Source organism: Rattus rattus, chromosome 3 (assembly GCF_011064425.1).
Source record: "Rattus rattus isolate New Zealand chromosome 3, Rrattus_CSIRO_v1, whole genome shotgun sequence".
Lineage (NCBI taxonomy): Eukaryota > Metazoa > Chordata > Mammalia > Rodentia > Muridae > Rattus > Rattus rattus.
The window spans coordinates 177,903,328-177,930,032 of record NC_046156.1 but is presented as its reverse complement, the minus strand read 5'-3'; the positions used below and the strand labels follow the sequence as shown (position 1 = coordinate 177,930,032).

The following is a 26,705-nucleotide window of genomic DNA, read 5'->3' as shown; positions in this document are numbered from 1 at the left end:
TCCGTTTTTCATTATTTATATTCATCTGCCTACATTCAGAACACAGCTTGATGTTTTGCAGATCAAGCTTCCAAAAGTAACCACTTGTAAACATTAAATCAATCACTAAGTATTGGGTAACTATAACATGGCACTCAATTACATTCCTTCTAGCATGATGCTTGCATGACTGTGACTCTTGGTGGTCCTTGGTTCTGTGTTGCTTGGCTAGTAACCACATCTCCTTCTGAGTTCCATATGGTTTTTGCAAGCAAGATGGGATCAATAGCATTGTTCCCAACTCACAGATACAAAAGGTGCTGAAAACTGGGCTAGAAGATGTTCATTCATCTGAGAAACTGACAAGGCTTCAGATCCAAAAGAGCCCTAATTGCACATGTTACACCCTCAGCACAATGTATGCGTCTTCAAAGTGACCTTTAAAAAGGCTTTCAAAAAAAATGTCAGTAGTTTTTAGAAAAAGAAATAAATAAATGAACCAAAAATGGAAACTGCTTAAGAAAAAAAAAACCAATTCTGGGTTGAAAGTACACAGAGCCACATTTTCTTTTGTTTAGTGTATCTGTTTTTTTATTTTTGTTTTTTTACCAAGGCAACTTTTTAATGAATGTGTATTATGTAAGTTATATGAGCATAGTCACTTGGGTGTTAGTAGATATTTTACAAACATTTTCTAAGGATGTAGATTTTTGAATAAGGCTCCAAAATGAAAACTGTAGTGGAGAAAAGCATTTCCAGAACGATCCTAGCTACAGATCAACTTTTCAATATCTCAAGGTCTATCTGGTCTACCAGAGTTTCTATCCTTACAGAGTTCTGACCAAAATGTAAATTTGGCTCCCAGATACATCTTTAAGTTATTTCTCAAACTAAAAACAAACAACAAACACACTTACCTTTTGTCCATTTCTCCGTCTACCATTCGAACATTTGACTGAAGTCACATTGCCATAATTTGACCAAGGAGCAGTTATACAACGTGTTTCCCCCCAAGCTCACTTTTAATTATCAACAACAGGAATGTAAAATCTAATCACTACGCTTGGTTGAAGACTAAAGAAAATAGCCAAATAAGGACTTAAACTAATGAAAACCTTTACAAAAAAAAAATGAAAACTGTTTGATCAGTTGACTTAATAATTTCTAATATGTAATTTTAACAGCTTATAAAATTTTAGCATTTAAATTATAATTTAGGTATTTTCCCAAGAGTAAGATAAGATTTCTATATCATTATATAAGGACTATATATTTCTCTTAGTAAAAGTACAATAGCCTTGAAGCCAAACAGTATCATTCACTGTGTGTTGCTTGTTGAATTCACAGACATACATTTGCAGATATTTTAGGAAAACAAATCATTTAAGCTAGTTCTACAAGTTTTATCCAAGAGGGTTTTTCCTTCTGACCCTCTTATAATAAAGGAATGAGTCTTGCAATCACTACCACCAATATTAGTGGCACACTCGTGTTTATATTTCAAATATGCTTTTCATTTTCTGAAACAGAGGCAAATTCCTGGTGAGAGCTTAATGTTTAAAGGTAGTTAATGCCAAAAGGCTTGGACCTGCTCTAAAACTGGATATTTCCCAGATGTCCCATACATTAAAGGTGGAATGGCTAACAAACCCAACTTCCTACCCATGTTAAACTTACCTAGATGAATATTAAGTAAGGATTAATTAGACAGTAGGACCTATGAGTAGCTGAAGCCACAGGGATAAAATGAGGAGGCTTTCTCAGTTGTAACCTAAGACCACTGCTGAAAAAGACAAGTATTGCCTGCCAGTGTCTCCTAATACCTTGTTTATATCACTCCTCTAGCTAACTTGATTTTGAAAATGCAAGCTTTTTAGAAATTTTGAAAGGTTATTTACCGACACATTAAACAATTTAGAGGTCGGGAACAACTACCAGATGAAGGGTGAAGTAGTAAAACTACATTTAAAATAAGTGAGTCATAGATGAGTTCATACATATAAAAGGCCAGCTTATGAAACACAAGAGGAAACTACCATCAATGTGGCTTATTGTAGACAAGCCCTGGGAACCCTATGTCTCAGTGGGAAGCCACGATGGCTATTGTAGGAAAAGAACCTGTGCCAAGTCGCAGATTTAGTAGATCTAGAGATGAATTGGAGCTAGCCTCTTCTGTCCAACACTCTGTAAGGCTTGGGAACTTTCACCTGGCATGGCGCTAAAAACAGCTGCTTTGTATTGGAGACTGGTAAATTTTACTGAACCACTTAAGTCTAATCCATAAATTTTAAATCAGATATTTCTGGAAGCATATTCATTTGGTGATATTTTCACATTTAGATTATCATGTGACTGGGTTCTGGTAGAGGTTAAAAAAAAAACCTTAAAAGGCTAGCATCCAACATGTCAACCAAATTTGAGATAAATCTTCTTTGACAGATATAATAAAAAACTAGTCTGTACAAAGCTAAGAGGAGTCAATGACTTGCATCGTCTACATGCATAAATCTTCAAATATGTCAACCAGTTATTTCAGATAGGAATCTATTTGAATAATTTTCCTTGTGAGCACCCTATTCTTTGATTTAAAAATAGTTTATGTACACAGATAAGGCTGTCACAGATAGGAGTACGGTAAAGGCTAAAATATAAAATCTTTCTGGGAAAGTTATCTTGTTAGAAAATAATTGATATTAGAAAATAATTGATTTTATATTTTACTCCTATCCTAACAGATTTTGCTAACGTAAGTTTTGGTGTCAGTATAGCTCTGATTTTCCATTGTGGGTGGCTTATGTAGTAGTCATCTAACACAGAGAAATGGAAAGGGAAAACTGTCAGATTCCACAAGCAGGACACTCTGCATTCCTTAGGAAGGTCAATATGTTTTAGGATAGTTGAAAGTGAGAACAAATATAACAATATAGCATACACAATCCTTGAAGTCTGTCTGAGTCTGAAGACATCTAAAGAAATGTCTCTCGGATTCGCTTTCTGCAAATCAAGTTTGTGTAGCTAGATAAGACATGTGGCAGAAGCCTGGGCAATTAGATCACAGAGCCCAGGACCACAAATGTAAGCATTAGCGGCTGTCTTTGTGGACAGGCGAGTTGGAGAAACAATAAAGGCAGGAGATGGTGATAATGAGGAAGAGGGGTGTTAAACGGCTGTGTCCTTCCTCCAGTCTTTTAAGTCTACCTAAAGGAAAGACGTTGTCATCCTCTTCAGGGTTAGAGTGTTGAATGACTGTGAAGGCAAAGAGGGATGAGAAGGCTGTTTGTTCACTGGAGGAAGAAAGATAGGATCAGCCACCATGTCACAGAGCTGTTAAGCACTCAAGAAGAAAACACTCATCGGGGTTTTAGGGTCAACAAACAATTGTTTATATTTGGGTATTTGCAGCCGACCTCCTTACCTTCACATCCCTGGCCAAGCTTCTCAGACAAAGAACATCCAGGACTGGGGCTGGGATGCTGGCCTTTTGTGCTTAGATGACCTCTTTCAGAATTCTCTTTTTATAAAGGTTCCGGGACTCTGCATGTGCCACAAGACAGAGTAGTCATTGGTGCTTATGAGTGAAACAAGTGGATTTAGTAAGAAAACCCCGAGTAAATAATTCTCATTTAGAGTAGCAGTTCTTTTTTACCTTTTATTTTCCTAGAGCATGAAGTGGACAAGTGGCTCTTTTGTTTCCCACAAGGGTCTTAAGCACTAAACATCAAAGAGCGTCAATGAGGTTTTCTTGGGGTTGCTCTGTGCAAGTCTTTCAAGGTACCAGTCTGTTGTTTTTGAGTAAAATACACACATATGTAATATTATCTGAGGATTTTTTTTCTATAGACTCAAGACTGCTGTGCATAGAAGACAATGGTAGTTCTTCCGGTTTTAGCATCGTTGAGTACTGTGCTTAGAGGTGCAGGCCATTAAAGAGGGAAAAGCTGGCTCCCACTTCTTACATAGTGTCACTGTGGAACTTCAGAATTGAACTGTGGAGGACAGAAGCCAGGACATCATCCTTCTTTCTTCTATCTAAAGGAAAGTGAGTTTGATAAACATATATTTCCCCTTGAGCATTTTTTCAGGTTAATGAAGTTCTCCCAAGGCTATATTTGGGTATCTTCCATGACCCTGCACTGCTAGGCCAGGGTGAAATAAGGGGACACATGAGGCCAGGAAGAAGACCTTAAGAGTGCCGTTCTTTCCGCAAAGCTGCCTTTCCTCCTACCTCCACGCGAGCTCGCTATCCTCTTTCTTCATCACTGCTCTCGCCTCTGCTGTGTGGCCAAAGGTCAGAGATGGGAAACAGCTTGAAACCGACATACTAAAAAAGTTCCCACGATGGTACATGCCTAGCTTATGCCTACCAGAAAGACATTTAGTTACACAATAGTTGCAATCTACCCATAAGAATAATTGTTCAATTGATTGTTCCCTCTGTTTCTATTATCTGCCCTGATTTCTTTTTTCTTTTTTCTTTTTGAACATTCAGAGGGAAGCTCTATTTTAATTGATTGTCTTGGTTAGTTTTTTTGAATTTGAATTTGAAGTTGTTTTCTGGTTGTTCTTTTGCGGAAGACAAATGTGCATGTATCTATTAATCTACCTGTTTATCCGTCCATTGAATAACAACAACTGTGAAAATCATTTCGCTTACTTTCATCAAACTTGAAAACTACACATATATCCCCCTCTAACATTTAGATAAGGACCCCGAGTTTTCATCCACTGAAATATCATTTGTAAGCTCCTTGTGTGAAAGCAAAATTACTTTGACTTTTATCCTAGAACAACCCTCACTGGGATAGGTCAGTGTTTGTACTAAAATGCGTAGGTTCCCACCAGTTTTTATTCTGATCTAGAATTAACAAGAGAAATGCAAACAACTGAAAAAGAAATTGAGCATTTTACCAGGCTCTTGGTGCCTGCTAGTTCTTACTTTATTTTTAATTCTTTACTATTATTTTCAAGAGTAGAATACAATTACAACCTTTCTCCCTTCCACTTCCTTTCTCCAAACCTTCCCACTACCACTCCTCATTCTCCTTCATATTCATGCCTCTAAAAATATTGTTATTGCATATATATGTGTATATGTAAATACACACACACATACACACACACACACACACACACACACATATATATATATATGTATATAAACGTAAATCAGTGTGTGTAATGTTACCTTACCTGTTTATATGTTTTCAGAGGTGTTCATTTGCCATTGGGCAACCAATTCTATTTTGTAGATATTTCCAAAACTTTAAAACCTAACCTAAAAAACCAGGACTGGAAATCTGATACAATTTTTCAAATATTTTTGGTCTTCCCAGCGAGTAATGGAACCACTAATTATAGCTATTGATAATACATATCACAATACACTGATGCCTCTCCCTGAATGTGTAATTGCTTAACAATACTTCAGCCAGTCAAGATTGAGCAAATCAACCCCAATTCCTCTCTGTAATGTACTATGTACCTTATGTAATAAAGAGTGTTTCTGAAGATGAAGACATTTACATCTTTACAGCTAACTGTAAATTGAAGCATTTTTCATGATATAATATTGTAGTTCTTTACATGTATGCCTGTGTGTACATGTATGCTAATTGAACCCAGGACCTTGTACATACTAAGTGGGTATTCAACCGTGGAGTTAGAGCCCAGGCCAGTGCTGGAGGTTATTAAACACACAGCTGAGTTACATATACCCAAATGAAATTTAAGACAATTTTAGCTTATATATTTTTCTAATTGTTTTTTAAGTTTTAACATTCTGGAATAAAATACAAATGAAGTAAATGCAAGTGTTTAAATATGTTTATATATATATATAAACATATATATATAAAACATTATTTATATATATATATACACACATATATATCACAATTAGTGTAAGTCTAACGATTAGATTATTTTGTTCAGAGTCTCTTTTGTTCTGATTACTTTTCGAATTTGATTTCTTGTTGATCTCTTTTGTCCTTTGATTCCTTATCCTGGTGATATTTTATGTGTGTGGGAACTGAAACTGATATATTATAATTCAAGCTAAATGTTTTAAATACTATTAAATGTTGCTTTCAACTCATTTCACTTATAATGTTGCTCAAACTTCCTCAAATTGATCAGTTTCTCTCCTACCCCCCGTCTGTGTATGTATGTTGTGTATGCATATAACACTTCTGTAAACTACATACAACATTGCGGGTCGTAGCGTTGTAAGCACAGCATCTGTATAAACACGTTCATTCTGTTTAGTGGCCTCTTTGCATATGGAACTCCTTCCTAAACACTCCTGCTGATTGTTTGTACCCAACATGCCATAAACCTGTCCCCTTGTCCATTAGTTTTCATTTGAGGATTTTTCTGAAAGGGCAGCTTTGTTTCTCGCAAACATACAGATTTCAACCAATGTCAGCATTGGTATTCTGATAAAATGCTATACTAAGCTCATTTATTTTCTTTGTCCACTTTGTCCACTAGCTCATAATGTGTCAGGTAGAATTCACTCTTTCTAAGAATTTCTTTACAGATTGTTAACCCAAGATTTAATGGCAACAACAAAAATGTGTTCAGTTGGGATCTTAACACTTTTTCCAAACACTCTATATCCCATATACAATTACTGGACTGAGTCATAAATTTGTACTCTGGTACCTAGTCCCCTTGAAGAAGGAGCAGTCCTCCTTCCTCCTGAGCGGTAAAAGGAACAGGGTTTATTCCTAGAACTTTGCCCAGCCCAGTGCTACTCTCTAGCTCTGTCTATTCTAGAATGTGTGGCACATGCTACTCTAACTTTTATCTTTATATGATTTCAAACTATTGCACCAAGCGAGCACTTTACATTAATATATGAAAGTACCCACTCCAGCAGGCACTGCAAAGTAATGCCCACACTTTAGTAGTGGTTAGAAATGAGCACATGGTTCTGTCCAGAGAGCCCTAGTTTCTTTGCCATTGGGTTGTACGCATATAAAGCATCTCCATGAACTTTGGGACTATCACTTCTACACTCAGTCTAGTCACCCCTGCTACTCTCTAGAGAGATGTGAACTTCCTAAGACAGGGGACATAATGTCTCATTGGCCAATACCATGGATTACCAAACTGAGTATTTCATATAAATGACAAACAGAATGTAGTTTGTCAAGTTACAGTTATAATTTGAAAAATCTGTTAATACATTGCACAATTGAATCTAAACCCGCATTTCTAAGTAGCCATAGAAAGAATTTAGGGCTAATTTCTATTGTTGTAAGAATCTGTCAAACTCATTACACATGTATGTGTTTGAGCCATGAGTTTGAACCCTTAAAACTTGTTCCATATTAAGTATTTTACTACTTAGAACCATCCATGTTTACTTGACTTGTGAACTCTTCAACACAAGAAATAAGATTTTCTTGTGGGGGGAAAAATCAATATTGCTCTACTGACTCATTTTTCTTTTAATTAAGGCAAGAATAGAAAAAATACTACATTGTAATTAGGTACATTAGGGAAATTTACTTTAAAAGTAATAAATATGGTAGACATTTTATTAGGCTATCTTTAAGATAAATATCTGTATTAACATAATGATAATTTATGGGACTGTTCCATGCAGTAATTCATCTAACTCTCTGTGTTAACTTTAATTTTTTCCTCCATTTATAAATAAAAAGCAATGGTCAGAGTCAAATAGACTGCATTGTTTCTATGTAATGAACAAGATGAATTAGTCTATAAAACATAAAGTCGATATGAAGTCTTTGCCTGGCCGCCAACAGTTTATAAATGTTTACAGGAGTCTCAGGAAGAATATAGACTCAGGATTTACTTCTGGTCCTAAGTGACCTTTCTACAGGTGCTCGGATAAGCTCTTCAGTCTCCCTGGATCCCCTGGTGTCATCTCTTCTACAAGAGAAGAGATATGAAACAGACATTCTCTACATTTCTCCAAGCTCTTCTCTGATTTTACAATGTGCTAAACGCAGCCTTCCTTGAGATTTAATTACCTTCACTTCTTCTCACTTTAAAACGGAACAAAACAGAGCACAGATAGTATTTTTTTTATTTGGTGATATTTTATTTATTTTGAGGCTGTGACGATCACGCCTTGCCTTAGAGTTATCACAGGCTTTGGTTCCATACAGATTTCTGAAAATAATTTATAGCTTAGTTTTATGACATAAAAAATACATAAGAATTAATGCTTGCCAATGCCTCCTTACTGCAGTAGATCTAACTTAAGGAGCCCTCTGGCTTCTACTAATGCATAACACAGCTATAAGATCATGAATTACTTATTGATTTCTCTGGAAGGAATAATGCTATGATAATTGTGCTTAGGAAAACACTTCCTGCACAGAATAGCAGACTTTTTCTTCCTTCCATGTTTGATAAAGACCTAAGTTACATATGAATTCACTCAAGGTCTTCTCCACAATGTGAAGCAAGTAGGCAATATTTTTTCCTAGAAAAGATTTACTTCAGTATCAGAAAATATTTTTGTACAAAGTCAAGTAAAACTCTATTCATAGTTTTGACTGACACCACTTTAATGGATTCTTCTGGAAGTATCTGCAACTCTTAACACCTGACCTGTACTTTGGACTATTCCCACCACACCACACCCCGTGTGATCTCATTTCAAACTGGGACTAGCAGTTAATCACACACACGCACTTCTAGGCACTTACTTTACCCTAGTTGGTCAACCAATCCTTTCCTGGTTAGTGAAGTAAATTTATATTAGAACTTACTTGGATGGTTACAGAGAGCCCGCTGTGAATCCTGGGTCTGGAAACATACCATATGTATCTTTCTAGGAATATATGCTAATAGAAGATAGTTTCAAAATATAACACTTGCAAAATTCATAAAGAGCTATTCCTGACCTATTCAGATAAGAATATGTTCAGGATTGTTTGTCTGTTTTCGTTGTTGTTTTTTATCTTTACTAGGAATAGACTTAATAAGGCATTACCTAGATCATGCTCTCCTGTGGACAAATCTAGAGGACATTGTCTAACTGTTAACTAATGTAGAAAGAGCTACTCTATTGTGCTGTTGAGAAGGTCACCAGTCCCTAAACAAGAGGTTCCTAAACAGTAGAAGACATGGGAGAACAAGAGAGAAAGCAAGCAAGGATACATTTATGTAATTTCTTTGCTCTTGATTGTGGGTGTGATGTGACTAATTGTTTGAGTTCTTGCCCTGACCTCCATGAAACCACAGCCTATGACCCGGAATCATAAGCCAAATAAAACCTTTTCCTCAAAGTCGCTTTCTATCAGAGTATCTGTCACAGCAGCAGAAAGGAAAGCAGAAAAACCAATGAGACAAAACAACTAAAAACATGTCAAACTGAGACTGTGAAAAGACACATTGGATCACTAACTCCAAGTATTTGTTGACTACTGATGGGCATCAAAGACTTGGAGTCAAGTTTTATTTGTAAGAAATGTCTTAAACAGAAGTCAACAAGTCTTCAAAATGTTAAAGAATTGTGTTTGGATTTCATGGTAATATTTCTGACATTATTAAATATTAAGTCAGTGCCAGTGGGTTGACTATTTAAAGTTATGTGTGTGTGTTCGATGCTGTGTATGGAACACAAAACCTTGAAAATACTAGGTACTTTCTCTGTCACTGAGCAGTATCCCCCAGACCAAAGGCTTAAACTTTTTCTTTAAATTACAAGTTAATTAAATACAGACCTAAATTTATAATTCTTTTAAGATTGGCCTCCATTCTGATCCATAAGATCAAGCTGATTGCTCAGTTCTTTCTGTCTTGAGTTACTAAGTGAGAATGTGAAAGGCCATTTGGTCTTTACCAAGGTAGGAAATATATATATCCTTATAGGATATTGGTAATGATTTTTCTCATTTGGGACTCATTTCTACTTGTAATTCTAAGTAAGTGTCCAGTGTCTTGGAAGGCACAGGGACAGATGAAAAACAAAATAGCTGGCCTGCATTCTGCAGAGCAGGAAGCCCATGTCTACAACTGTACCAGATAGCTTAGACTTAGACTAATCATTGGTCCACTGTGTTGTCCTTCCTTGAAAAGAAAAGGGGGGATCATTGTAGAAAAAGCATATTCTTTCAACTCTGGGTTGAAAGGCTGGGGATAAAATGAATCCCAGTTGAACTGAACCAGCCTCAGAACCATGAACATAGTATTAAGGACAACATACAGATCTTTACTTCTTAGATTGTCAATGCAAATCATCATTTGAGAGTGTCCATAAAAGTTGTTGAAGCCTCCTAAATTTCCTTTAACTTTTCTACAGTCATATTTGTAGGAAAACAAATCTGATAATAAAATCTTTAATAAAAGATTTATATATATATACATGTGTGTGTGTGTGTGTGTGTGTGTGTGTGTGTATGCATGTTTCATGTTAAATGTACCATATACACATCTGGAGCCGATGGAGGACAGAAGGAATTTGGTTTCCCCAGTCCTCTGCAAGAGCAGTGCATGCTTTTAACCACTGAGCTGTTCTCTAACCTCTCTAATAATATTATTTCAAGTCTTTAAAAAACATGACCAGAGAAACGATATATATATATATATATATATATATATATATATATATATAGTGCCTAGATGCCAATTCATATTTTGAGAGTTATATAGCTATCAGGAATCCCACACCTGTTATGCAGAAGACAGCACTCTTCTGTCCCAACCATCCAAAGCTTTTTCAGGGATGTTAACTGCTGTGGTTATTTGTTTCTCTTCCTGTGATGGTTCTACTTCTGTCCACATGGTTTTGCCTTTGCTTTTGTACATCAAAGCTGTCCCCGCCTCTGAGTTGTGATGTGTAGAGCAGTGGGTGGTCCTTGTACTAGTAGAGCTAACACTGTCTCGGAAATCAACATGCTGGAAAATCTAATTCCAAGTCCCAGCCTAGATCTACAGAGTAGAAGAACCTACCAATCTGTGTTCAAACACACTGTCCAGATGATTGCTAGGCAGGGTTGACTTTGGGGACCACTATGGTAAATTAGTTAACGTGGGACCATCGTGATTCAGCTGACAGGACACAGATTTACTAGCCTTTCCCTAAAATGCCGACTGTCCTGTGAGCTATATTAGCACTCTGTCTGATTAACAAATAAAAACCTAAGACTCCAGGAGTGTAACTGACGTACCTGTGTTTCTTAGCTATCCAGCATCGGAGAGGGAAAGCCTGGCTCTTCTGCTTTTGTGTAGCTATTACGTAATTCCCTTCACAAAGTGCCCTTCCAAGTTTCATGACCTAAAATGTCACCCTTTAAAACATGTGGTAAGTAGAGACATGAATTAAGGGAAAGAGAAGCGAACTAAAAACAAACAAACAAATAGAAAAAAAGAAAACAAAAAACCAAAAAAATTAACATCATACATATACTATTTTTAGCTACACTTAGCATAGTGATTACTTGGACATTCTTTCAAAAGAAATTAAGCTAAATTATTGAATTAGCCTAATACATTATCTCAGACAGGACAAAAATGTGTTCTCATTACTACTGTGGGCAAAATAAATTTTAGAGTGCTTGTACTCCAATGTGGCAGATGTGAATCCAAGATGAATGATATTTTATTTTGATTAAAACCCAGACAGGTTTAAAACTGGTAGTAAATTAACAGACACTAATATGTCCAGCTCTCCTTCTTAAGTAGACTGCAATAATCCTTTTGATCTATTTTTTTTGATACCAAATATTTATGGAATATTTTGTTGACACATAACATCCATGATTTTGGTGAGAGTTTTTTACTTTACAGGCTCTGAATGATTTTTTTATGATTGTCATGTGATCATCAATGGCACTGGAGTCTGACTCCAGACAATAGGCCAACTATTCAGACAGTCACAATAAGGGAGAGAAGCATCATGGGAACCGGGGGCAACTCTATGAGAAAGGGAACTGAGATTTTTAAAGGAAGAATAGAGACTGTCTTAGCACCTCTTCTGTTGCTATGAAAAAATACCAGAAACTGTATACCATGTAATAAATAAAGGTTTATTCAACTCACCATTCCAGAGGACAGAAAGTTCAATATTAAGATATGGACATCTGTCAAAGCCTCCTTGAGGCATCACATGGTAAAGAGGAACAGATTAGCTCAGGTCTCTCTGTGTATGTACCCATGAATGCCACCATAGGAACCTACCCCAACCTTGGGCCTCTATTTAGCCATAAATGTCATCATAAAAACCTACCTCACCCTCATGACACTATCTAAGCCTTTGGTATATTACTAATAGTAGTTTTATTCAGCAAAGTCTAACAATGGAGAAAGAGTAAAGGATTTGGATAAAAACATCAAATCAACTATATTTAAGACAACTAATTTACATAATTTTGCCAAAGCTTTTTCCAGTATGCAAATAGCACAATGCTTAAATCTGATATATTTTGTTAAATTAATTGGGAATTAGCACAAAGCCCATAAGGGGCCTTTAAAATAGATTTATTTGTGTTACCTATTATTTTTAAATGAATTTAAGGGAGTTAGAGATATATGCTCAATGGTTACATACAAATATATTATTTTGTTGTCTTCTATTGGCCAAAAAAAATGAATATTGCTTAAGTGAAAGACCCTACATGAAAAATTACCTTTCAATACTATGTTCAAAATTCCTCTACTTATAATTATATTAACTAATAGTTGAAGATATATTTAAAATTTTTAAAAACCCTTTAGATTTATAATAACTTACCTATAACTGATACCAAATATATCTTATAAGTCATTTTTTCTTTGAATTCATTTTGATGTTTTGCTTTATTTTCATTTTTGTTTTATTGAGATATGAACTTGTAGATTCATAATTTCACAAATATAACTCCTAGCCAAAACAAAAATTTTAGATTTCAGAAATGCTCCCATTTTGCCATACACAGTCATTGATTCTCTCTCTTTTTTTTTTTTGGAGCTGGGTACTGAACCCAGGGCCTTGCGCTTGCTAGGCAAGCGCTCAACCACTGAGCTAAATTCCCAACCCGTCATTGATTCTCTTTTGGCACTCAATGACTACATACCAAGTGGATCTTATAAATGACACGTGTTTATTATGGTTCCTTAATGAAGAGGAATTATGGAGCAGATGAGTCCCAATGTGATTCTTAGAAGACCAAATGCATAGCCATGACATTCTTCACACATAAAGTGTGGCTTCCCAAGCCCTGATGTACATACACAACAGAAAGTGATGGTGACCAAGATGTTCTTCCGTGTTAGCATATACTAGATTAGTTTGAGACTCTACAATTAATGGAAAAGAGGGAGGGATTTAACTTTAGAAGGTTAAATTTTTAATACTAAATATGACATATTTCAAAATATTGATTGAACTAAAAAAAGTATCTGTTATTTTAATTGTCCTCATGCTTGGGAATTGATACCTTTACCAGTGAGCCATTTGTGTGGATGTCTAAAGCTTTTAATAGCTTTTAAATCTGAAATAATTGTAGTGTCATCTGGATTTCAAAAAATGCATACTCACTTTTAAGGCTATTTCACTCACTCTTAAAGAGGAGGCTCTTTCAAATGGCATTGCATTTTATGTCAAAGTAGACACATTAAAATATAATAGCTGCTGATCTAACCAACTTCAAAAAATTCTGGAGTTCCTTTCCAAAAATGATCTGTATAATTTACATATGTAAAAGCAGAGACACCTACAGGCTTGGTTCCTCCCAATGAACTGTCCACATTCAATAAATGCAGCCACTGTCTGTGTCCTACAAAGCTTTCAAATTATGAATTAGTGACCTGTGGAACAACCCAGACTTACTTTCAGAACTCAAAGGGGTATTAAATCACCCAAGTCTTCCCTCTTTCTATTTTGAAAGAACAGTAAACCTCCTTTGAAGATATAGACAAATTTATTTTGATGTAAATATCAAGTAATTCACGTATATTTTAGCATCATGTGATGGCCCTTAAATATGTAAATTTTAATGTCTCAGTTTTAATATGCTTAAAAGTAAATATTTATATGCTTGCCCAAACTAGCTGTAAAGGGAAAAAAGTGGGTCAGTCCTTTAAACATTCAGTTCCCTTTTGAGGTAAAACACAAAGAGCCCCACGTTTATCTTAGCAAACTCTGAGTCTCCAAACAGCAAGCCAAGGATTTGGTGATATTCATACCATGTTGCTTCCTCTGTTCAGCATAGCTTCAGCCTACTGCTTATCCTTCATAAAGTCTGCTTTATTGTTTGTTCAAACCATTCTTCCTGCCTCTCTTTTCTATCAATTTCCTGTCTCACTACAAGACATGTGGAATATCTCACGGTTTACTGATACTTTGCACCCTCTTTTTGGAGGCATAACATCTTAAATATTTTTACATTACATTGGAATGCCACTTCCTGCACAGTATCTTCTTTGTCACAAGTTTATTAAGGGTTTTTTCCCCCTCTGAAACTCTGATATTTTCCCAAGTGGCACCCCAATATCACTGGGAGAATAGCATGTTGTCATTTAATGAGTCATATTGCTAAACGGTTTCTATAGAAACCCATTGTAGGAAAGAGAAAGAGAAGGAAAAAGGGAAATAACCAGACATGGAGAGAAAAGAAGCCACAGGACTGGACTCGTCTTGACCTTGTATGTGAGCTATCATATGCACATTTATCGTTCATTTTCTAATCTATAACTGACAGCAAAAATGGCAATATCCCCTTGATGAAAAGTTATAGATACTGTAGTAACTAATTGCAAGAGAGCACTTTTTAAATTGTTCAAATGAATATGTGTGCATACCCTGAGGGCAACCTCCAGCATAGGGTAATGAAAAAGTAAATTTTATTCACTGTTGTCTGGGAGGCTGACTACCTCCATCTGCTAGGCCTAGTTCTGGAAGCTTCTGGCCTCTGTACAATACAATCTAATCCAGGCTCAGAATGTTTTCAGCTTCTGAGACTTGTTGCTGAATAAGCTCACCCTTCCTTGTCCTTCCTGAACCCTAGCTGGCTGGTTCAAGTCAGACGTTCTGGTTAGACTCCTCTACCAGATGACTTACTCAATTTGACATTTTTTCTCACCTCTGAATTGCTCTGCTAGGCCTCAAACTAACTCTGGCAATCTTTTCTAATCTTCTGGCTCTTTCTCATTCTCTGCCTCATTTTGTCTTCACCTGTGTCTAGCTCGTTCTCTCTTCAATCTGTCCCTGTAAAACTCTCCTGGTAGAGCTGCCTTCTCCTCCCTCTCTGAGCTGCTCTACTCTCCCTCTTAACCCTACGGAACTATTGTGAGCTGTACTGTATTTCTCTACTGTACTCTCTTCTTTCTGTACTGTCTGTCTCTCCCTTAAGTTGCTTCCCTTTCCTCTCTCTTTTTATGAGAGTTGGGATATCTTATTCTGTCAAATCTTTCTCTGATCCATCACTTGTTCATCCACTCCATTTGACATCTCTGTCAAACATGGGTGGTTCCTTCTACAAACTAGCTTTACCTTCAATGTTTGGGATTAAAGGTGAATACTAGGGTTTATCTGTATTCTAGCCAGAGGGATTAAAGATGTGTGCTAAGGACTGAGCTGCACTCTAACTAGAAACAGGTTCAAATATCCTGTAACAAGATAAGAAATATTAATGGTGCAAACATTGTCCCAAATACACCTCATAATCTGTCCTTGAAAATACAGTGGGATGTTATGTTAATGAAGATTGTGCTGTGTGAGGTTAAACACTTTCTCTACACACGGATAGAGGTTTTCTGCTCAAGTCTCTTTTAGTGTCAACTTAGCAGTTCTAGCATTTCTTCTAGCTTCCAGCAGACTAACTTGGAAAAGAAAAGGAGAAAAACCACTCATGTCCTGAATATAAGCCATTTGTTCCCTGTGGAAAAAAAAGTTCTGAGGACACACATTATATACTACGTTGAAGATGGTGTATGTCATGTTAGGTGATACACAATATACAGGAACTTATGATTTCCTTCCATATTATTTGGTTAAGCCGATGGGGGTTTATCTGATGTATGGAAAGTTTCCTAACTTTGGAAAGAAGTTCCAAACCAGAACTATTAGGAAATAACTTGCCTCTCATACTAACCAAAGCCCTGAAATCTGAACAAATTCTTATCATTGTTTGAGTACAGTCCTCATAGCAAGTTTCTGTGAGAAATGTTATGTTGGCCACTTTTCAAATGATGCTGAGACATGGGGTAGTCTGTTGGCTTGTGTGGGCATTTACCAGTAGAGTAGAGTTAGAAGCCAAATACACATTACCCCCATTTCCAGTGCCACATTCTCCTCACCATACTGCTCAACCAGCCCGAGCACTCTCTATTAAAAGTAATGAAGTCATTTTTATTCTGGGATCTTCTTAGGCAAAATGGGTGGGCTTTTGCATTCTGGATCAAATTACTTTTCCCACATATGCTACAAACTTTTCAAAGAATATCATCTCTTCATACACAAATCCATCCTTTTAAAAATGGTCCTGCTTGCTAGTTACTACTTCTGTCCATTTTTCCTTCTTTCTAGAAAAACAAAACAGTATTCCCTGAACCTAGGGTATCATGTCTGCTTTTGTAATATGGTATGGATGCCAAGACTGTACCTCTCTGTACCTCAGAATGTCAACACATTGGTCAAAGAAATAAATTTATCAGTTAAATGCAGCCAAGGGATTTAGTTTATCTAAATGTGCTACAAAGGAAAAATAGTTTACCATTGTTTTTACAGATTGAGGTAAATCTGACAGATCATTGACATATGCTATGGATTTAATTTAATACCATAGTACAGATGTAGGCTCTGATAAGTTTTTGTAAAAATCTAAGCAGAGTAGAGTAGTTTCAATATTTATGGGGCTGAAAATGCAGAGGTTGCAAAGGAAGCATTTTAATTAAAACAGCATTCGCCTGTACATGCTCAGAGTCCAACTGGAGGGGGCAGCCTCTCAAAGCTTCACTACTAAGGTTCCCTATACTCGCTGGGGTTTTCAACACATTCAAGAGTTTTGGCTATCCCATTGCTTGTCTTTTGCCTTGAGGATAATGTAAAAGGTACTTTATTATTTCTTTTGAATTTTTTACCTTCTCTCTACTAAACACAATGACTCTTTCCAGCTCACCTTTGTAATTGTGTGTTTTAGGTATCCTAGAGATAACATCAGTGGAAATTGGAGTTGTTGCCGTCAAAGCCATTAACAGCAACTATTACTTAGCCATGAACAAGAAGGGGAAACTCTATGGCTCAGTAAGTAGTCTGACTTTGTTTTCAAAACACATTGTACTGTTCGTACCAGAGATTTGGATGGTTTCCTGGAGAAGACACTGAATGGTTTTGCTGTCATTTGATCGCTACTAATAGGATTCGCAGCATCTCAAGGGCTGGCAAACAGCTTGTTCAACTCTATAATCTCTTGAATGGTTTGCCGATGAGTCTACTACACGGGCCACTACTGACATTTGTGAATGCTCAGAACTGCAGCCCATTCAGCCTTTCACGGAAGCATCTGGATGAAATAGTGTAGGGATGAGAGATGACAACTTGGAGAAGAATCCCTTAAAACAAAGGACTTGGATGGAATAGAACATCGTGCACTACAAGTGTCTGCCATACCGAAAGAGAAAACCATGGCTCAGATGCTGTGTACTTTGTCAAAATCATAGATAATGAAACAAGTCAAGAGATTCCATAATCTTCCAGGCTATTCTATGAATCCTAGAATTGCACATACTTAGGTATTGGAGATTAATTTTAATTATACATTATTAAACATTATAGACATTATGTAAAGACAAAGTACTATCTTCACAGTAGGGTCTAATTCTATAAAAATATATATAATAAGAGGAGACACTTAGTAGGGTCCTCATATGGCCTTGGATAGACTGATAGACTGATACGTGTTTCCACAAGTGTAAGTACTTTGAATATTACCTCTTCAAATTCACATCCAATTCATTTAGAAAAAGTCTTTTTGACTGAAATCTCACACAAAATAGTAATTATTTGGAATTCAAATCACATTCATAATTGAAACAGAATTATACACAGTATGCCAATATGCTATTTAGACTTTTAGGAGAAATGTCTTAGTTAAACATGTGGCTGGCTACTCTGTGCCAAATACTGATTGGCCTGCCTCCCAAGGATGTAAGGAAGAAGTATAGAGTGATGCTGGTTACCCTAACTCCCAAGGATGTAAGGAAGTGTAGAATGACACACGGTGTTGTACAATTGTGATCACAGCACTTGGAAGCCTGAGTAGGAAGATCACATATTCTATACCAGTATGGATACATAGGAGAACTTGTTCCCAAAGAAAGCAAAACAAATCCTTCATTCATATGAATGCCCCCCCACACACACACACTGAGAGAGAGAGAGAGAGAGAGAGAGAGAGAGAGAGATACAGAGCAAGACAGAGAGACAGAGAACACAAGCTTTGACTTCAATATTTTAATAATATACAGAAATAGTTACCTAGTTTTACCTAAGACCAGTATTAGTACAGTGACCTTGTGATGACCTCAGAACTTTGCTTCAATCACTTAATTGCCATTTTAAATATAATTCAAACAGGACAATTAATGACTATGACTATGTCTTGTAGATTTGATCCCCGAGCTAAAAACAACCACTACATGAATTTAAATTTTTCTGAATTCCACCATACAGCAATACATGGAACATAGATACATAAACTGTCAACTGTAATTTTGGAGGATATGTAGTAACATCTGACACAGGTATTTAATAACCTCATCTTTTTCTGACCAGATATTGTGCATTTTTACATTTTTCATAGTTATCAAAAAATTAACTTTAAATATGTAATTAGCATAAGGGTGGTCAGTAGTTCTTAAACTTGAGTAAGCTTTATAATGAGTGTTAGGCTTTGTTACATAACATAAAGATGGGACCCAGGCAGGCCCATACTGTCTGATTCAGAGTCAAAGGCCAGGACTAAGGGTTTATATATTCAATAAGATGCCAGCTGCTATCTGTGTTGTTGGTTGTGAGTTGAGAATCATAAGTCTAGAAATGGTCTAAATTTGTCCTTTATTCATATCAGCTCTACTGTCAAATGACAAGCCAGTCATACCAGGACAAATCCTGGTATGAGGGCCACAGGAATTTTAATTCAATTTCTTCATTGCATATTATTCCAACAAGAAGCCTAAAAAGGCAATAAAACTTTTTTTTTTATAATAGCTCTATTTAGGGCTTTAAATTCTTACCACTTTTGAGAAAATAGTGTTTTTGCTTTTGTTTTCATTAAGCATGTTTAGAGCCTTGCCAGATGGCTTAGCAAGTAGATGTGCATTCTCCCAAATCTAACAACCTGGGTTCACTTGCCAGAACTCATATGGTAGGAAAATGATGACTCCCACCTGCTTATACACACACATGCATGCCCCACACACACACACACACACACACACACACACACACACACACACACACACACAACCAATATCACCACCACCACCACCACCAAACAAATCTGCATATAATTTTTCTATCACCTAAACTAAAGGTCCCTCTTGTTCCACGGTATCAGAGTCGGTACGTAAGAGTGTATTCATATACTCTTTAAAGAGCCAAGGCCAACATAGTGCAGACTCATCTGATGTAAGTTAGCTTAAGAAACTAAAAGTACACAATTTAAATTGCGGGAAAAATGAAACCAATTTTAATGATAAAACATGCTATTTTACAGTGTGGTATCAAGGGAGTAATAACCCATTCTCAAATGAACTGTGACATAAAGAAAAATGTGACATTTTCTTAACAATTTCCCATTCCGTTCTATGGACAGAACTCCTGTGCTTTGTGGATGTCTCCTCTTGAGCTATATTCTCTATAAGTCTCTTCATTCAACCTGTTCATTTGAACTTGTGCCCAGGTACTCTACCATATTACCATATTACCTAGATATTGCCTCGAGAGGCTCACTGTCCGAAATGACCATCATCTGGTATTTCTACCATTGGCCTGCTTGCTGCCAACCTTCTACTAACAGGTTATGACCTTCAAGAAGGCTGCGTTAGCCATCTTTCTCACTATGCACACAACATCTAGATCCACTCGGTTTCCAGAGCATTATGATGCACAAACTTATCTACCTCCCAGTAGCTACATTAGAAAACGTTCTTTGCTTCTAGCCCATATAAGAACCAACCATCTAAAGAGTATACTGCTAAAAACCGAGTGCATACTAGTATAAATCTACATGCCAGGAGACAACACTGAGATTCTTATGTTTTTATTATTATTTCCAAAATGATTTCGATTGATTACATAAGCCTGCCTGGAAGAATCTGTGCTGAGCAAACACATGAGTGATTGGTGAAACCTTCTTTGTATCTATTGTCGTTGAATGTTTCCTTCTGTTCATTTATGGGGAATGTCCATTCCTTTCACTTTCAGTAGTCGTTCTTTAAGTAACACTCTCTATGTTCTGAGTTTTCTGTTGAATGATAGAATTGAGGAAATCTTGAGGAGGACTCATCTGGTCCTCAAGCACCATGATTGAAGGATCAAATAAGTGTCCCAGATGAGCACCGGAAATCCAAAATCTTTCTTTAATCCACTCTAATTCAATTTGGGATCCTGTTTTACCTAATTCATTTAAAATATTTTTATTAATTCTTTAAGAATTATTTACAATACATCTTGATCACATTCACCTCCAATTCCTGGCCCTGTCTCCTTCAAGATACACACAACTCCACCTTCTTACCATCTCTGTTCAATTTGGTGCCACCTTTTTTTTTTTAAATAACCCATGGGTTCAGTTTAATGCTGTTTACACATTCCTAGGCATAGAGTTACTTACTGGTGTGGTCCAGCAACCACCCCCTCAATAGTAAACTCACTTTCCCCCCTTGAAGCCATCAGCCATCTTGGTTAGGGATGAGGGTCCATTTACACCTTCCTACTCCATGCTACAATGTTGACTGACTTGATCTTATGAAGTTTGTTAGATAGTCACAGGTGTGGTCCGTTCTTGAGTGCAGTAGTCCTGCCATGTCCAGCAGTCAGTTTTCTCTTACCCTCTCTGACTTTTCTGACCAGTAGTCTTTCTCCCGCTCTTACATGATATTCCCTGATCCTTAGGGAGGTGGATATAACATGGAGATGGCTGATCAGTCCATGACATTTGTTTTCCACTGACAGGTTGTGAGTTTCTACCATCCAACTACCATCCAATGCACAAAGAAACTTCTCTGGTGAGGTCTGAAAGGTGTGCTAATCTACCAGTAGAGAGACAGAGCTTTAGAGGGAAGTTTGATTGTATTCATCTCACAAAATAATAGCAATAGATACAGCCCTGGGTCTCGTGAGCTCCCCAACCATGAATCCTTAGCCAGATTTATAGTACCAAGCATGTGTTTCCTCCTGTGAAATAGGCCTTAAGTCTAATCAGAAAGTGATAGTTATCCTCATGACATTTGTACCACTATTGCATTCATGGGCATCTCTTGCCACATTAGCCATTATGGTAATTTACAGAGTTAACAGACAGGTAAAGCTATTGAAGACTGCCCCCACCTCAGTAATCTGTTTAGCACTTTCAAATATTATGAAAACTAGCCATCAGGGAGAATGTTCACTATCAGTACAGCCTAGATTTCCTAAACATTAGAACGGATGCTTGGTTTTGCCTCATGAACACCTACGCCTTCCTCCAGAAATTACAGCTGTGGCACATCTCAGTTCCATCCCAGTGTCAAGACATCTGAGGTGAGAAAGCTGAATCAGGAGGACTTCATTTTAAGAAACATTACTCTTTAAATTTTGGGAGGAGAAAAGCATCCAATATGGAACTCCAATATGAAATTATCTGAAATAACCCCAATCTTTCTTTTAAAAAGTTTGTTGCACATGTTCAGTCTCTGTGTGTGTAAAACTGAGAGGGCAGGTATGTACTACAATACACACATGTAGAGGACAACCTGAAAGAGTTGTTTCTCTTTGTCCACCTTGTAGTTCTTCGAAAGGAACTTAGACCATTAGTCTTTGAGGCAAGTGTCTTAACTAAGTAACTGTCTTGCTGGCCTCTTCCTATACTCTTTATGCTATATGGCCCTTTAGTAATTGTAAAACACAACTACACTGCTTGAAAGCCATCTGCTTTCAGGCAAATGAATAAGAAGAAAAATTAAACAAGTTCATAAAAAGGCTTAATATTTTTCAATCCAGATATTTTTATTTTACTAAAAGATTTATTTTAGATGATTTATTTTTCTTCTTACTATCAGTGCTTATCACCAAGTGGATTTTACATTTAATAGTACTTTACAGATGAGAAGCAAGTACTACCACACAACTCCAGTAGAAAAGTAAACTGATGATGTCAGTGTAAACACGTGATGTTTCATTATATTCCAAACCGTGATCTATTGCACAGAAACCTAAGATGTATATTCCAGAATTTAACTCTGGGGCCTGGAGCAATGGCTCAGTGGTTAAGAACAGTTACTGTTCTTACAGAGGACCCAGATTCAGTTGTCAGCACACACATAGTAGTTCACAAAAGTCTGAAACTCCAGTTTCAGGGGATCCGATACCTTCTTCTGACCTAAGTGGGTTCCTGTTAGAATATGGTACACTCAAACTATACAGACTCATACACCTATACATAAATTTTAAAAGTAAATAAATCCTTTAATAATAGAAAATATAAAGGTTCCTGAGATGAAAAAAAAATTGCCCAGTTGAGGCCTCCACCAACAATGTGCCATGATGCCTTTTTGGTGGATGGAGAGAGTAGAACCTCAGAAGCTACGGGGGTCTTAGTTTCTGAACTATTCTAGTTTTCTTCAAGAGCAGAGGGAAATTTCTTCAGTTTTTGTGTATGTGATTAACTACAGAATAAAATACTAAATTCTGAATTCTAGAAGCAAGTGAGAGAAAAATTCTTGACCCATCAAAACTCTCTAAAACCATTGGCCACTTGAACCTGTGCCAGAATTCTGTAGGTTTAGGTGAAAATCCTAGTGAGACGGTTCATAATTATTTTGACAGGATGATTGACAAAACAAGGCATTTTTTTAAGAAAAATTGAAACAAGGTCTCATGTAGCAAAGGCTAACCTAGAACTCATTATTGTAGCTTTACTTCAGATCCACTCACCTCTACATTCCAAGCTGTATTAGTCAGGGTTCTCTAGAGTTACAGAATTTATGGAATGTCTCTGTATATGAAGGGAATTTATTGTAATGACTTACAGTCTGCACTCCAACCAACCCAACAATGAGCATCTGTGAATGGGGAGTCTAAGAATCCAGTAGTTGCTCAGTCCCACTAGGCTAGTTGTTTCAGCTGCTCTTCTGTATAAGCCGGAATCCTGAGAAATAGATTCTAGCAGATGTGCTGGCAAGTAAGTGCAAGCAGGTAAAGAAGAGTGAGTCTTCCTTCTTCCAATGACCTTATGTAGGCCTCTAGCAGAAGGCGTAGTCCAGATTAAAGGCGTGTATCACCATGCCTGGATTTGGAATTTGCTTTGTCACAGGCTGGCCTTGAATTTAGAAATCTGCTTGCCTTAGTCTCTTGGGATTAAAGGTGTGTACTACCTTGCTTAGGCCTGAACTTTTCATGGCCACTAGGCCTCAACATCTCTATGTCAAGAACCAGGTCAGAAACCTGTGTCTTCCAGTCTCAAGGTCTGGAATACACGTGTGCCCTCCAATTCTGGATTGCAGTTCATTCCAGATGTAGTTAACAACCAGGAATAGCCATCACACAAGCATTTGTATTATAGTCATATGCGACCATGCTCGGAGAGAAACCAGGGCCTTGGCCTTCTGCTTTCTGTGTATGAACTCTACCAAGTGAATGACAACCCCAGTCCCCAAACAAAGAATTTTCTATATCTTAGCTTTAAATCATTCCTTGAGTTGATTTTTAAGTAAATAATGCTTATAATGTGATAAACCCACATTTCTGGTAATTCCATTTTTTCATACAGGATCTACAGCACTTTGAAAAACAAGATTTTAACACTCTCCTCTACAGCTGGATCATCATAAAACTTGATAATGTGATGTCTACTCCCTGATAATCATTCTAGGCACATAACCCCTGTTATATTCAAAGCATGCCAACTCTTTAAAGGTCCAGAAGACATGGCCCAGCTGTGGTGATTAATCAAAGATGACTCACATGTTTTCAAACACAGAATCTATTTTGTGGTTAGGATTTTTTTTTACTCTTCTGTTGTTGGCATTGTATAAGAAGTGAGCAATTTATGTAAAACAAAATGGCGGCTATAAACAAGACAATGGAGTGTAGATCATTAGATAGCTGGTATCATGTGCAGTCAAGTATCATCACCATCTAAATAAATAACTGTGCTTCCTTTGCAGAAAGAATTTAACAATGACTGTAAACTGAAAGAGAGGATAGAGGAAAATGGATACAACACCTATGCATCTTTTAACTGGCAGCACAACGGCAGGCAAATGTACGTGGCATTGAATGGAAAAGGAGCTCCCAGGAGAGGACAAAAAACAAGAAGGAAAAACACCTCCGCTCACTTCCTCCCCATGGTGGTCCACTCATAGAAGAAGGCACCGTTGGTGGATGCAGTACAACCAATGACTCTTTGGCCAAAAAGAGATAGTATCCTCACTGAAGACTGTAGCTCAAAAGGCAAAGATAGAGCACTGAGTTCAGCTTGTTTAAAGGAAGGAAGGAAGGCTTTGGATGTTTTTGTACTCACTGCTGACATACGAAGTTCTTTTCACTAGCTCTGTGTCATTGGGTCATGCCTTATAACCAAGATAGAGGCAAATCAAGTGTGGATGGAAGTTATCCTCAAGTGAACAATACTGTGGTGGGGGTTGGGTTTTTCGTTTTGTTTTGTTTTGATTTTAAGCTTTTTGTTTTGAACTTCTGAGATAGGACTTAAAGGACTTAAAGGAACACTCTGTTGAATGATCTTTGGGAAAGTTATTTATGGAATATGAACACATATCAAAGACTTTCATTGCTCATTCAAGCCTGATGATTCAATGAGCAGTAAGACACGCAAGCATTTACTGGAAAGCACTTGGGTCATATCATATGCACAACCAAAGGAGCTTTGGGTGTGGCACCATGGAAGAATTGGATCAGATTTACAAATATAAACATAGTAGTGTGAAACTGTCCTAACAATACAAATAGTATGGTATGCTTGTGCATTCTGCCTCCATCCTTTCTATTTCCTTCTAAGTTATTTATTTAATAGGATGTTAAATATCTTTTGGGGTTTTAAAGAATATCCTCAGTGCTGCCCTCTGATTTACCTTCTCTTTCTCTTTCTTTCTCTTTCTCTTTCTCTGTCTCTCTCTTTTTGGCACCATACACACGTTCATGACAAAGTGTTTTAAAACCTTGGCAAACACTTCAGAAGTAGGAGACGAGGAAAAGGAAGCAGTATGAATGCCCTTTGTGCTCTCAGTTGACTTAATTTGCACTTCTGCAACACAAAGCATCAGTGGTGACTATGTCTGAGTTCTGCTATAGCTTAAGTGACAGAGATCTGGCCTCATTTGTCAACATATATTGGTCCTGACAGACCCTTACCTTAAAATATTGAAGGCCAAATTCTCTTTCACTGCCTTATCTCATCTCCCAGAATATACTAAAAGAAGAAACATGAATTGTTAGATTTTAGACTAACCTCGGTTTTTTGTTCATTTGTTTGGTTGTTTTGTTTTGTTTTGTTTTCCTACTGATGATGGCTTGCCACGGGTCACAATGACAAATGATGGGAAGGCTTTCTGCATATACATGAGCCCTTTGTAAGTCCCACAGAATCCCTCTCCCTCAAAGGAACCAAAAAGGAAATTTGATATGAAGTGCATCTCCCCCTGGGGCTTAGTTGAAGCAAATCTATCCTAGCGTGTGTGCCACCATGTACTGATACCTGTTCAAGCTGTATGGTCTAGTCCTTACAGAACCAAATAAACCTTGTTTTCTGTAAATTTAAAGTGTTCTAGAAGGTTCCATAATATAACCACATTGAAATTCATTTTATTAGAGAAGGCATATAAAGCCGTACGTAAGCGTGCCATGCACCCTCACTGTGTAGTTCACTAAATAAACACATAAGCCTTATTTGCAGTGTCTGTAGTGATTTTAAAAACGTAGAAAACATTATTTGTCCTAAATAATTTTAAACTCAGACTATATTGACGCTGCAGTCTTCTTTCTTGTTTGGGAATGTCTGTTTATTTTTATTGTTTGGATACAGTACTTTGATATGAACCAAAAGACTCACCAAATGTGTCTTTTTACTAAAACTTAACCTCCAGAAAGACTAGTGATATGTGATCCTCTTCTAACCTATTTGTGCTGATGCTTGGCCAGTGCAAACCAGTTCTTTAAAATATTATTATTAAAGGTTAATCAGTTATTTTAAAGAAATTGGCTTTTTTTTTTTTTTCAGTCTGTTCCCACAGAGCAACCCAACACAGGTCATAATTTATGATGTCTTTGAAAAGCTGGTATTTCTAGAAAAACACACAGAGGCACAGTGCTTTGGTTTACAGGTCTAGGTTGCATTTCGTGGTGTTCTTCCTTCAACTTGTTTTGGGACAAATAGGATTTTTAAAACATGTACTTCTTGTGGTTGGATTCTGTATATGAGAGTTTAATTGGTAACTGAGTCTGAAAGCTCTGTGTAATGCATCTCTAGGAGAGCTAGGTATCTTTTCTGCTTTTATTTTAAAATAATAATTATACCTGACACATGAACATGGACCACCCACAACCA

General features: G+C 37.0%; 1 protein-coding gene across 1 annotated transcript in view; it reads left to right on the top strand.

Annotated features, from left to right (window-relative positions):
* Fgf10 (fibroblast growth factor 10) overlaps positions 1 to 25,704 on the top strand; it is a 75,209-nt gene extending 49,505 nt beyond the window's left edge. Inside the window, exons 2-3 of the mRNA XM_032896848.1 lie at positions 17,082 to 17,185; positions 24,310 to 25,704. Coding sequence (XP_032752739.1) covers positions 17,082 to 17,185; positions 24,310 to 24,507 — 302 coding nt within the window. The 3' untranslated portion in view covers positions 24,508 to 25,704. The remainder of the gene's footprint in view (positions 1 to 17,081; positions 17,186 to 24,309) is intronic.
* Positions 25,705 to 26,705: the final 1,001 nt, after the last annotated feature.